At 37.5% G+C, this 12,658-nt stretch overlaps 2 protein-coding genes across 3 annotated transcripts in view; both read right to left on the bottom strand.

Moving 5' to 3' along the window:
* Positions 1-2,063, bottom strand: part of LOC142336358 (nuclear migration protein nudC-like) — a 472,960-nt gene extending 470,897 nt beyond the window's left edge. Inside the window, exon 1 of the mRNA XM_075385127.1 lies at positions 2,036-2,063. The gene's annotated coding sequence lies outside the window, so the exon portion shown is untranslated. The remainder of the gene's footprint in view (positions 1-2,035) is intronic.
* LOC142336357 (serine/threonine-protein kinase BRSK2-like) overlaps positions 1-12,658 on the bottom strand; it is a 160,681-nt gene that overhangs the window by 48,190 nt on the left and 99,833 nt on the right. For both annotated transcript variants that reach the window (XM_075385125.1, XM_075385126.1), the window contains exons 7-9: positions 7,521-7,667; positions 5,623-5,657; positions 5,463-5,529 (exon numbers count right to left, since the gene is read on the bottom strand). In XM_075385125.1, coding sequence (XP_075241240.1) covers positions 5,463-5,529; positions 5,623-5,657; positions 7,521-7,667 — 249 coding nt within the window. The remainder of the gene's footprint in view (positions 1-5,462; positions 5,530-5,622; positions 5,658-7,520; positions 7,668-12,658) is intronic.

Below are 12,658 nucleotides of genomic sequence, written 5' to 3'. Positions count from 1 at the left end.
ATGAAAACTGATTGAAAATATTTGTTTAACATATTCGCTTTCTCTGTATTAGTAAATGCATGGGAATCTCGCCAAAACATTTCCTTGGGTAAGGTGCTCCGTCCATTCAACCTCCTGAGAATCTTGTAGGCCTCGTTTGTACTAAAATGTTTGCAAGAATCAAGGAAGCAGGCTTTATCCAGCTCAATGAAGTCAGACACCGCCTTTTCAAGCCTCAATAGAGCTGAAAACAATGCTCTACGACGCCTGGCTGACTCTAGCTTCTTCAGGCTGTGCACTGTTAAAAAGCTGTAGAAAAAAGGCAGCGTTTGTCTTCGTTTACGTTTTTTCTGACAACTTGCAGAGAGGGCAATTGTTATATTGCTTAGCCAAAAAGCCGGATAATCAATTGAAGGCACACAGTCAGCAAAACTAGAGCAAACAAGGAGTTCAAAAGCTTGACAATCAAAACCGCTTAGACTTAAGTCCGATTGCGGCTCAAAACGGAAGAAGTTATCCATTTCGTAATTTAGAATAAGAGGAAAGTGATCCGACAATTTTGCCTCTATTACTTCACAGTCCCATGCTTCTGGCTGTGACACAAAAGCCAGGTCGAGAATATTACCACGTTTGTGTGTAGGAATGCGAACGATTGGATCAAGTAGGTAATCTAGTGTAAGGCAGTCGATTAATCGTTGATCAAGAGAGTTTGAAGCGATGGGAGAGTCCCAGCTGATATTGGGAAAATTGAAGTCACCGCGAATAAATATCTCGAGCTTATCCGTCGAGCAGTGCTCCAAGTACTTTGGAATAATGCGCGTAACTAATGATTGAAATAATGAAGGAGAAACAAAGAATTTAGAGCTTTTTGGAAGGTACGTAAGTAATACAGCGAGGTAGGTTGATGGCAATCTAATCAGAAAGCTCAAGTAGAAGTCTCCTACCTCAGTGTCTAGAATATCAGCGTTGCTTAGGAAATTGTTGTGCAAAGCTATTAGCAGACCACCGTGTTGTTTTACGCCTCTATCGATTGAAAGCATGCTCTGCACGTTAAAAAGTAATACACTAACAATTGTTCTTTCGATGGCTTTGGGAAGATTTAGTCATTTCCTTTCCTCCACTCGTCCACTCCTGATCACAGGTTTTCCCAGGGTATTTGTTCTGAGGTGTTCTTCTTTCTTGACGTACTTGAAATTGTGCCTCTATTTGACTTTGTTAAATCTGGATCAACATAAATCTGAGAAAAATTGTTGGAGGATCTCAGGTTCTTAAACTTCCTCAAAAACTCTTTTCTTTTTATGTCGGACTGAAACTTAACAAGTAGGAGCTGTCGACCGGTGGATTCATTAATACTACCTATACGCTTCGGCTCGAAATCAGTTTTGTTCAGGGTGACGTCGATCTTTTCGGCAATCTGTTTAACAAGATCAAGGCCATTGCTGTCGTTCGATGGTACGGAGCCTTTGATAATAACATTCATTCTCTTGCTGTCCTGTTGAAGTTGTTCATGTCGAACTTCTCGAGCTATGCAGGACCTGGCTTTATTCTCTTTTGTAAGGTTATCGACGAGAATGTTGGCATAACTTTTGGGCTCGGTTATTTTTACGAGACTGCAAAATCCGCAACAGAAGGATTGACTTACGTCAAAATTCTTAGGTAACAGCACTTTTGTAACAACAGGGCAATCTTTACTGGAGCAAGGTATTTCTCTTTCCATTACTTCCTTTGATAACTGAGATCGAGTAGGCAATGTTGTTAATAAGTAAGCCTCATGCACCTAACCACTGTAAAAGGAGCCACTTATTAAATCAGACCTTACTCACCGAACCACTGTCCGGTGTGACTCAGAACGAAAAACGGGAAATAAGAATATCGCTGAGATATAATCGTTAGAAAGGCTGATGCAACTCAAGTTGGTTGTGCGGCTCAATAGAATATTGTTGATACAGCGAAATACGTTAACCAAGTCTATCATTAGCCAGATCACTAAAATCCCTTTTCAAACGAGGGCTAACCAGAAGTATAAAAATCTGGCTCGTCGAATCAAGCAACCACTATTTAATAAGTTTATCACAACAATTAGGCCAAGACTGAAGAAGGACGTCACGCACGCAATTTAATTGAAATTGCATGAACGAATGAACAAAAAGCACATTTTAAGTGATTGTGACGTCATATGGTTGTAAAAAAAATCTTGACGATGAAATACAAAAACCGAGAGAAGGCCAATAATAGATTCAGCTATCGCTTCGCGGCTATTAAATAGCTAGACAAACTCTAAATAACAATCCAAATAATTGAAAAAACTAATGACCTGACATTTAAAATTTGAATAGCAACATCAAACTAAGACGGAAAACAACGCCCCCATATGGGCAAAAACTAACAAAAAATCTTAAAACAATTAGATTTCTTTTTTCAATGATTTATTGTTTTAAAGATCACTAATAATAAAACAACTTTAGCAAAACATTAACCCTGCATATCCTTAGAATGAGTACACAATATAACAACCTTCTGTGAATCAATGGAAAGCAAACAAAAATAGGCCTTTTTAAAGCACTTAGAACAGAATGAGGGGAAAAAGAAAATTAGCCAAGAAAACTGAAAAAATTTACTGCAAAACGTTGAACAAGTTGTGAACCTCTCCGACGAAAAAATAGGACCCCTAAACCAGCCTGATAAGACGAGTTTAATAGAAGCTGGATTTTTAGTTAACAAAACCCTTGTTTCTTATTGAGAAAACAGAGATTAGAATCGTTTGCAATGGGCAAAAGACCTGGTAACTAAGATAAATTAGAAAATATTCAAATGCCGGTCATCTAAAAGTGATTTTATAAATTTGCCTCGTTTCAAAAATTGATTTTGTTTTTTATGTAGACAGTTTTGCCCAGTAACTTCCCTTTACATAGTTTGAGCAGAATGAGTAAACCGGAATTAAACCATCGGAAAATTTTCTGTCGACCTACTAATGGTAAATCAAATCTATTGCATCCTGCTTCAGTTGGGGGGGGGGGGGAGTTCACATGACGTTATAAGAGGTTATTATATACCACTGAAAACACTATAAAATTTAAAGTGAAAAAGACACCAATTTCTAGTAACGAACTGCCGCCAATTGAGATCAGTTGCTTAAGATTTTGAAAGAAAGAAAAAAAGATCACTTAGACGAAAGTGAACGGCGCAAAAGTCGCTCGAAAAGTCAAAATGGTCAAGCGAAAACTTTGCATAAACAAGACCAACGCGCTTACAGTAAATGCTTCAAACTTCGTTCGAGAGCAATTAAAAAGTAAAACTAGCCTAGGGAAGTCAAAAATATTCCTCGCAACCTGTTGGACAAGTTGTGAACAAAGACACGGCTACAGCAATGCACCAGCCAGCGGTGATGAGGGCGGCTATGAAAAAGACAAAAGTTTGTGAGATTTCAATGAACTTTTAGTTAAAAACCCTTCTTATTGACAGGATAGAGGAATCAGAATGCTTTGCAATGAGCTTTAGACCTTGGAACTAAACAAAAACGACAAACATAACCGATTGGCGTCGGGCAAATTGCTCCCAAACGACTGGCGAGCGGTTGGCTTCGACAGTCGCAGGGCACGGTTTACGGAGACTAGCTTTACTAGCGTTAGCTTAATTGCCGGGGTGACTAAGAAGTTCCCTTCATACCATCAACTTATGTCTCCAAAACAATTGAGCTGAATTCAAAACTAACAAATTTAGTACGCAGAGAGGCTCTAAGAGTCCTTAATGCCCTCCGGATGCTACCTTTCTATCTCATTTTTGAGGAGAAAAATCAAATGGGCAGACCAAAAATCGGTCAAGCAACAAATCCCATTAAAAAGACCACAGGGACTAATATAATTTTTAGAAACTTCGTTTGAGAGCAACTAAACGAAATTCAAATACCGGCCATCTAAAACTTGTTTATTTTATCTCATTTTGAACATTGATTTATTTTTTTAATGGACCGCTTTGATGAGTGGAGCAATTTGCGAAGCAACTGCTCATTAAAAACAGTTTGAGCAGAATAAACGAAGAATGGAACTATGTAAGAGAAGTTAAGATTTCAAGCAGAATGTTTAACAAGCTGAAATAAGATGTAGCCCAACAAAGTTTTGAATAGAAGATTTAAAGTAATTAGGAACGCAACAAACTTCAGCTCAGGTTTTTAACATAACCGACTAACGTCGGGCGAATTGCTCTCAAACGACCGGCGAGCGGTTGGTTTCGTCAGTAGCTAGGCACGGTTTAGTGAGGCTAGCTTTAGCCTAATTGAAGGGGCGTAAGCGGGGGTGCACCGGGGGGCTGATGGAGTGGCAACAGTTAGGGGGGGGGGAGTGGCACCATGAGTATAAGTCTCCAAAACAGATTCTGTGAATCGCATACTTGAAGACTAGCGAGCTGAAAGGCTCTGCGAGCAATTAATGGCCACTGGGCGCTACCTGTTATCCCATTTTTGAGGACGAAAAGTCAAATGCATCAGACGAAAAATTGGTCAGGCGAAAAATCGCATAAAAAATCCGACAGGACTAATATAATTGCTACAAACTTCTTTTGAGATCAATTAACCAGAAGTAAAATTGCTGCACGCTAAGAAAACTTTAAAAATCTGCTCTCTCGCTCTGCACAAAAAATGGTAGGAACAAAATTTACGCTTTAACTGCTCATTTTTTCGTTTGATTCATTGCTTCGGCGTGACCAAACTTAAAAAATCCTTAAAAAATGTGTCAATAATTTTTTTTAAAGACAGCACGCAACAAATTTTCGGATTCTTCAATTGTAAAAACCAGGAAATGCCAACAACAGATCGCCTAGTTATCTTTCTGCAGTTATTAACATTGGCGCATTTCTCATTCGACTTCCGCCAATTGAAATCTTCCGCCAATTGAGTTAAGTTGCCGACTAAAATTCTAGTATATGAGACCAGGCAAAACTTAAGAAATCAAGGGCGAACAACAATGATAAGTTGTCATATTCTCGTTGTCACCTATACAACTTCCAGCGTGATAGACTTCATTGTTACCCACTCGGCTATCAGTACCTTGAAATAGTTAATCTTACAATCGCATTTGTTTTACGGGCAGACTTATTTTCTGAAACATAAACAGACTAGCGTCGTATGAATTGCTCTCGTACGACAGACTGACGCAAATTAAATTAGAGTGGAAGCAGCATACAATTATTTTTTGTGTGCGAAAAATGCCAACAATCAGGGGTTCAGAAACTATATTTCAGAAAGAAAGCATTTGAGCTTACTCAAAAATGAACTCAAATGTAAAAATTTCACCCAAGAACTCAAAAATGTTCTGGAACAAAAGAGCAAAAATGGTGAACCAAAAATTTTGCAGAAAAAAGACATTTACGTTCACAATAAGTGCTCTAAACTTTGTTCGAGAGCAATTAACACCAATAATTACTCCTTACTTCGTCCGAGACTAAGAAAGAAATTCTGCAATTAAAAAGTGCTGTTGATGATTGAGTACCTTTATGGTTGAGTGAGCAGAGCTGAAGTCCACGTCCATTAAGAAGTTCTCTTTTCCTCTATCATTTCTGAAAAAAAAACAAACAGCCAGATAACACCGCAATAATTCCCTCAAACAAGTGGAAAGAAATCAAGCAATAATTGTGACAAAAGCAGCTCACCCTACAACCCATGGATGCTGTAGCACTTGTTCCAGCTAAAACAAGGAATACTCGTTATCATTGTTAACAGGTATATTATTCTTTCGTTTTATCGGCCACTCAATTTCAAAAGATCGATGTCTAACATCATTTTATTGCGCGAATCAATTTTAATAACCTAACCCGCCGACTGCCGGAGTAGCTGCGAAAAAGACTTGCATGTCGTAGATACAGATAGAAACAGATAGAATCAATTCAGATAGATATAAGTTGCAAAAGCTATCGACACCGTTCAAAAAACAATGCCAAAAATATCCAGCGATAAACTAATCAGGCTTGTTGAAATTTGCTCCGCAGAACCCTTTTGTTAGGGACCCTTATTACACATATTAGATTTGAACTTAACCTAACCCAAATTAAACTTAAGTTTTAAGTGTAAAAGTTATTTTATTGAGTGAAGCAAGTCATGTATGATCAAAATTTTATCACGCAAATGACCTAAAAACTTTTGATAGAGTGAGTGAGAAATAACGTCATACGCGCAAATGCCGTTAGTGAGAGGAAGAATTCATTGACATTTTCGGCTTTGCGGATTGAACAAACGTAGAAAAAAGGCGTCAGACGACGAAACAAAAATAGCCGGAAAAAAATCCGGAAGCGACTCGAACCCTCCGCACTTTACAAAAAAATTGTAAATGCAACTGAAACCATTACAATTTGTCATAAAACATAACTCTTTACCTCACCAGAATTGATTCTCATAAAAATTGTAGAATTGACACCGCCATCACCACGAATACAAAACCCAATCAGAACAAATGACAGAAAAATTACTGAAATCTTGATACCGCCAAATTTTATATGAAAAACGTTGAAAAATGGCAAAAATTTTTGAGGATGATCAAATACTCATAGGCTCAAAAAACAGACGGGCTGAAAAACTGTAATGAAACAACCGATGATACTCGTCTTATAAGATAGTAATCCGGAATCAACTGTCCGATCCAAAAGACATTGTGAAAACTGAAAGTCGACGACATTATTAGAAACGCAACTGAAAACTTTGAAAGGAAGAACACTAAATCTAGGAATAAAAATTTTCGTTCTGGAGTCACTGCAAATAAGACAATAATAAGATGAACTCCTCGGATGTTGCAGATATCAAATACAAATTGAGTACCAACTATTACAAAAAAAAATTAATCACAAAAAGACCGAAGAAATAGAACATTCAAAGTCAAAACATTGTTTAAAAACCGAAACCAAGGACCTAATAATAATCGCAGAAAACAATAATCAGTCAAAATTGTTAAAAGGAATTCCAGCAAATATTCAGAGCTGAATTTTATTAAACGAAATCAATTGCGAACCAAAAAAATAAAATTATTAGAAAAAGGCTAAAATCATTAATTTTTTAACAGCTAATAAAAGCAGATCGAATAAACAAACTACAGGATAGAATGATACTTGCTAGAATTTGGAGAAAATTGACATTGTAAAATTTGGAGAACATTGACATTGTAAAAACAATTGATTTTTGAACGTTAGAAACCAAACCGAAAAAATGTAGTATATACATTTAAGAGATTTGAAACATTAAACTATTTTGCAAAAAAGTCAATTACTTACAATATACTTATCAAGATCTGTAAAAATTCATTATGAAAAGTTGAAGCATCAGAAGCTTGACATAAAATCCCAATGTTTATAAAGAAATTCAAGATCTTGCATGTATTGACATGTTTTAAGTTTCTCTACACTGGGAAAATAGTCAAATACACGAATCAGTTATGCAATATATTATGAAAATCTTACGATTAGCGTGATTTTGGCGATGCTCAATCTGGTCAAATAGTTAGACAACTCATGGAGAAGGCACTAAGAGTGTGGCTATTGCCGGGAAACTTGATGCTACTAACGGTGAGGCGTTTATGTGGATCTGTGTGAATCATGCCCCTCAACAGCTGTTGGCAGTCGTGGGAGACGAAGGAGGGGATCTGGAATTTGCCACTCTTCACCTTTTCTAACAACTGACGCAGATTGTCATCGTCAAACGGGAGAGCGCCCTGAAATACAACAGTATCAATTGTGAGTCTATCAACAGTCTATCAAGATCACAAATCACCAATCCATCATTGAAGCGCATACGTTGGTATTGAGAAACCGATTATGCCGTTCAATGTATTGTTCATAATAGCAGGCGGTCAATATGTGTACGGCAGTGCTAATGACGTCAACTTTTGATTTGCCATCTTTGTTTAATGCTATGTTTCCTAATTGTGGTTCAATAGTTATACCTAAAGCGTTGCTCAATTGTGCATTTCTCATGTCTGGAGTTTTTCGAGCCATCTGTTCGATTCTAAGTGCTAGTGTTCTCATGAAACGCGTCTGAAACCTTCCTTCGACTTTGATGGTCCCATGTTCTCTAATTTTTAAAAAAAATAGCCGTCACAGCATTATTGCACAAGGCGTCCAATCTGCAAACGAGGTCAAAGAGGAATCTCATTAGCTGTATTTAAAGAAAGTGTTTTTTTAAGTTTTCGAAATCTCAGAAAAGCTCATGAACCATCATTAACTGACATTGTTGACCGACAAATTGACTGTTTAAAACTTTCCCCTCTTAGAGCCAATAGATCAAAAACAAAGGAGCTTGACCATAAAAATTTCATAAAAACAAAAATCAAAAAAGGCTGCCGAATTGCTCTTATACCTTAAGATTTAAAAATTTCTGCATATTTTCAGACTTTCAACAGCTTCCGTGAATCGCATACTTAGGAACTAGAAAGGCGGAAAAACCTAAGAGAGCTGCTCAGCCACTTAGATCCCTCTGGGCTTTATCTGTTTATTCCGTTTTCGAGGACGTAAATAAAAGGGTCCGACAGAAAATCTGTAAAGAAAAAATCGCATTAAAAAGACCACATGGCTTGTCTTCGTTTCGAGGACTTCGTTTCAGAGCAATTCAAAATGTGCAGTACATATAAACATCAAGATCAACTGTTTCGACCGAGAAAAGTTAACGTGCCAGCGTTGAAAGCGCTAATCTAATTACCATACAATTGATAATTAAGAAGCACAATTGGTATCTTCGTTCACTTTTTTAATGTATCAGCATGAAACCTTAATTTGGTTTTACCATTATTATCATAGAACAGAGCACAAAGTAAAAATAAAAAAACGGAGAAGACCCACACAAAAGGAACAATATTCAAATTTTTTGTATTGTTCGCTTTACTACAGGCAACAATGGCCGCAATTTTTTTTCATCGTGAAAATATTTATTTCCTTCTTGATGTTCAATGGATCGAATCAGATGCAAAAATAAAAACACAGGGAAATTAGCAGAAAGCAATTTTAAAGTTTAAATAATTTACTAACGAGATAAATACAAGAATAGCTCATATAAAAGAAACGAAGCCGCCTATCCCGAAACATATGTGCAGGTGACAAAAATCAATTTAACCATCTTAAAAATATAAACCGCCATAAACGTCGGTCGCATTGCTCCTAACAATTGGCGAGGCAAAAAAATGAGAAGCGTGCATAGGCTAGAAACTTTTATGGTGAACTTTCAAACAGAGGAGGGGTTCTATACCCCAAGTTCTACGATGAGAGTCGGTAACATTAACCCCTATACTACACGGGCTCCATAAGTTCATCGCTCACAATAGACTTCATATCATTTAATCGACTTAATTTCTGATTTCGAGAAAATCAAATTACACAAAATTAACAATCAAGTTACAAAAAGTCACTCAAGAAACGAAATTATACCAAAACTTCTTTAAGAAAAAATCAGGCAGCAAAAATTGAACAAACAGGACACGTCAACAATAATTGCTTCAAACTTCATTTCAGAGCAATTTAAAACAGCCGATATTGAAAAAGCTCCAAAACGTGAAAGATGAGATCACACGTAACCCAGCAATTGTTCAACCAGTGGCCAACAACGAAAAAAAAAACAATTTGAAACCTGACCAGCTACCGTTTAATAAAGAGCTTTCTAACAAAAGTCGAGGGGACAAATTTGGTTGCAGCTAGCTTAGCGGGTGGGGGCCGCAATCACCCCAATTTCTTTAAGAAAAGTCAAATTGCTCCAGCGAGCGGAGAAGCAATCCAGAAGCAAACGATCAATTTTTTTTCTTTCAGAAGCAAATTGTTCGTTAACAAACAGTTGAAGTTAACAATACAATTGACGTTAACAAAAGCAAACAATCTTCGTTAACAAACAATTGAAAACTGGATCTTGTTTAGAGAACGGAAAGTAAAATGAGCAAAAATGGGCACGCTGGTAAAAAACGGCCTTTTAGCAGAAACTTGAAGTTTTGGAGAAATTCTATCAAGGCCGAGGAATTATTCCAAGCAATTATGGTGAAAAAATTTCTGACAGAGGAAGCGTTCCATCCCACAAAGTCTGTGATGAGAGTCGGTAACATAAACCCCTACACTACACGGGCTCCATAATTTACATCAACAGATTTAAGTTCTGAATTCGAGTAATTCAACCACTCAATAAAAATCCTGCGCGAACAAATCACTCAAGAAGTGAAATTGCAAGAAAACTTCTATAAGAAAAAGGTCCAGCAAAAATGTTGATAAAAAAGACACGTGAACGAAAGTTGCTTCAAAATTTGCTTCAGCAATTAAAAACGGTCAATAATATTGATCAAATTTTGAAATTGCAAAAAAGCTCTGTAGGGTGAAAGCTGTGATCACCATTAACCCCGGCAAGTTCAGCTATCGGCTACAAAAATTGAAACCTGACCAGCTCCCTTCAACAAAATGCTCTAACAACAGGCGAGGCGTCGACTTTGGTTGCAGCTAGCTTAGCTTAGCGGCTGGGGCCAATCGCCCAATTTCATTAAAGAAGCGCCAAAACGCTCCAACGAGAAGAAGGGGCACTCCAGAAACAAGCGATCAAACAATTTTTAAATTACTCAAAAAATAAAAAATAAGCGTGAAAATCATTAAGTGAAACCGAAAAAAACTTCTAAGAAAAAGGTCAAGCAAAAATAATAAAAAGCCACACACATTTTCAATAATTGCTTCAAACTTTGCTTAAGAGCAAATTAAAACACTCGATATAGAAATTTTGAAAATCAAAAGTTCCAAAGGTGGAAGATGTCGTCACAATTAGCCCGACAATTGTTCAACTAGCAATTAATAAGGAAATTAAAAAAAAAATTGAAACCTGACCAGCTACCGTTTAAATGCACCCGCAATCACCCCAATTTCTTTTAAGAATAACCAAATTGCAATAGCGAGAGGACGAGCACTCCAAAAACATAGCCGGCAGATTGCCGGAAAACAGCCGCTGTTGATGCGCTAGAAGAACATCGGGATTGAAACAGAAGAAAAAAGGATAAAAATTGACAAAAATTTTTTCCTAAGTTTCAAATATTGTTCTAATTCAGTGTGCAGTTTCAGTTACACTCCAAACCTATATCTACTTTAACTTCTACACTGAAGGGTATTAATTTTAATACTAAAATCAGCTAGAAATCGCTCTAATGAACTTTGATAACCTAATTCAAAACACTTTTTGACCGGGTTTCATCGGTTTATCCCGACCTATCGGTTATCCCAACTTATCGGTTTATCCCGACCTTTTTTATCCCAACCTATATCTACTTTAACTTCTAAACTGAAGGGTATTAATTTTAATACTAAAATTAGCTAGCAATGGCTCGGTTTATCCGTTTTTTTTATTTTGCTCCTTTGACATTGACCGTATTCACCAAATTAGGTATTTCAATGAAAGAATTTAAAATCCATTCAGTTAAAACAGTGAGTGAAGTAAGTCAGAAGCCAACCGTGAAAATCGTGACTTATGTTAAACGAAAAACATTATCAAAAGGTAAATCGAATTTTAAAAAAGGAGAGCGCCTAAATAATAATAGCCGTTTGAGGGGCTGAGGGCGGCTATTAAACATAGCAGACTAAAGCGACTAGCTGGCTTCGATAGTAGCAACCTGAAGTTTAGCGAAGCTAGCTAGCATCAGGGGGGCGTGAGCGGAGTGGATGGGTTAAGCGTTTAGGGGGAGGGTGTCATGGGGAGGGTTGTGGGAGAGCTGGACGAGAGGAGGTTCAAATCGCCAGTTTGGAGAGGGTGGACTGGGAGTGTCTGAGGAGAGTCTAAAAAAATCAGTCAAACGACAAATCGCATAAAAAAGACCACAGGACTAACATGATTGCAATAAACTTCGTTTAAGAGCGATTAATATTTGAACTGATATTTGAATATTTGAACTCTGACAACTTTTGAGAGCAATTGAACATTCCGATAGTTATTACACAGATAGCTATATGTCAATAGCATTTACACAAAACCCTATATTTGTGATCCATGAGGAGAATATCGGCAAAAAAAATTAAAAATTGGGGGAAAAACGCAAACTTTCAGCAAAAATCAACCAACTACTGTCAGAAGAAATGCACTCGAGGACTAACAGGCAACCGATTCTATTGTAGCCTGCTTCAGTCGTGACGGGTAGTAGTGGGGCGTTAGGAACAAAGCTTCAAATGATGTTTTCAGAGTCTCGATAGGCAAAAATGAAAACTTCAAGGTCGATCGTAAAGTCAAATTGCTCAAGCAGAAATTATTAACACAAACGACTAACGTCGGGCAAATTGCTCTCAAACGACCAGCGAGCGGTTGGCTTTGTCAGTAGCTAGTCAAAATTCAGTGAGGCTAGCTTTAGATTAATTGAAGGGGCGTAAGGTGAGCGCATTGGGGGTGCACCGCAGCGGGGGTGCAAAAATGGATTGGGGGGACTGATGTGGGGACGGTGGTGGGTGGGATCAATTTCGAAGAACCGCACTTCACACCATAAGTATAAGTGTCCAAGACAATTTCTGTTAATCGTATACTTGAGGACTAGCGGACTGAACGGCTCTAAGAGAACTTTAAGGAAACAGGGCGCTACCTGTTTATCCCGTTTCTGATGACGAAAGTCAAATGGATCAGACGAAAAATCCGCCAAGCGAAAATTTAATAAGAGATGATCGAGATTATTATATTTGCTACAACTTGCTTTTGAGAGCAATTAACAAAGATTTC

Source organism: Convolutriloba macropyga, chromosome 3 (genome assembly GCF_964194025.1).
Source record: "Convolutriloba macropyga chromosome 3, txConMacr16.3, whole genome shotgun sequence".
Lineage (NCBI taxonomy): Eukaryota > Metazoa > Xenacoelomorpha > Acoela > Convolutidae > Convolutriloba > Convolutriloba macropyga.
Note: the sequence above shows the minus strand (reverse complement) of the source record. Positions and strands in the feature narration are given on the sequence as shown.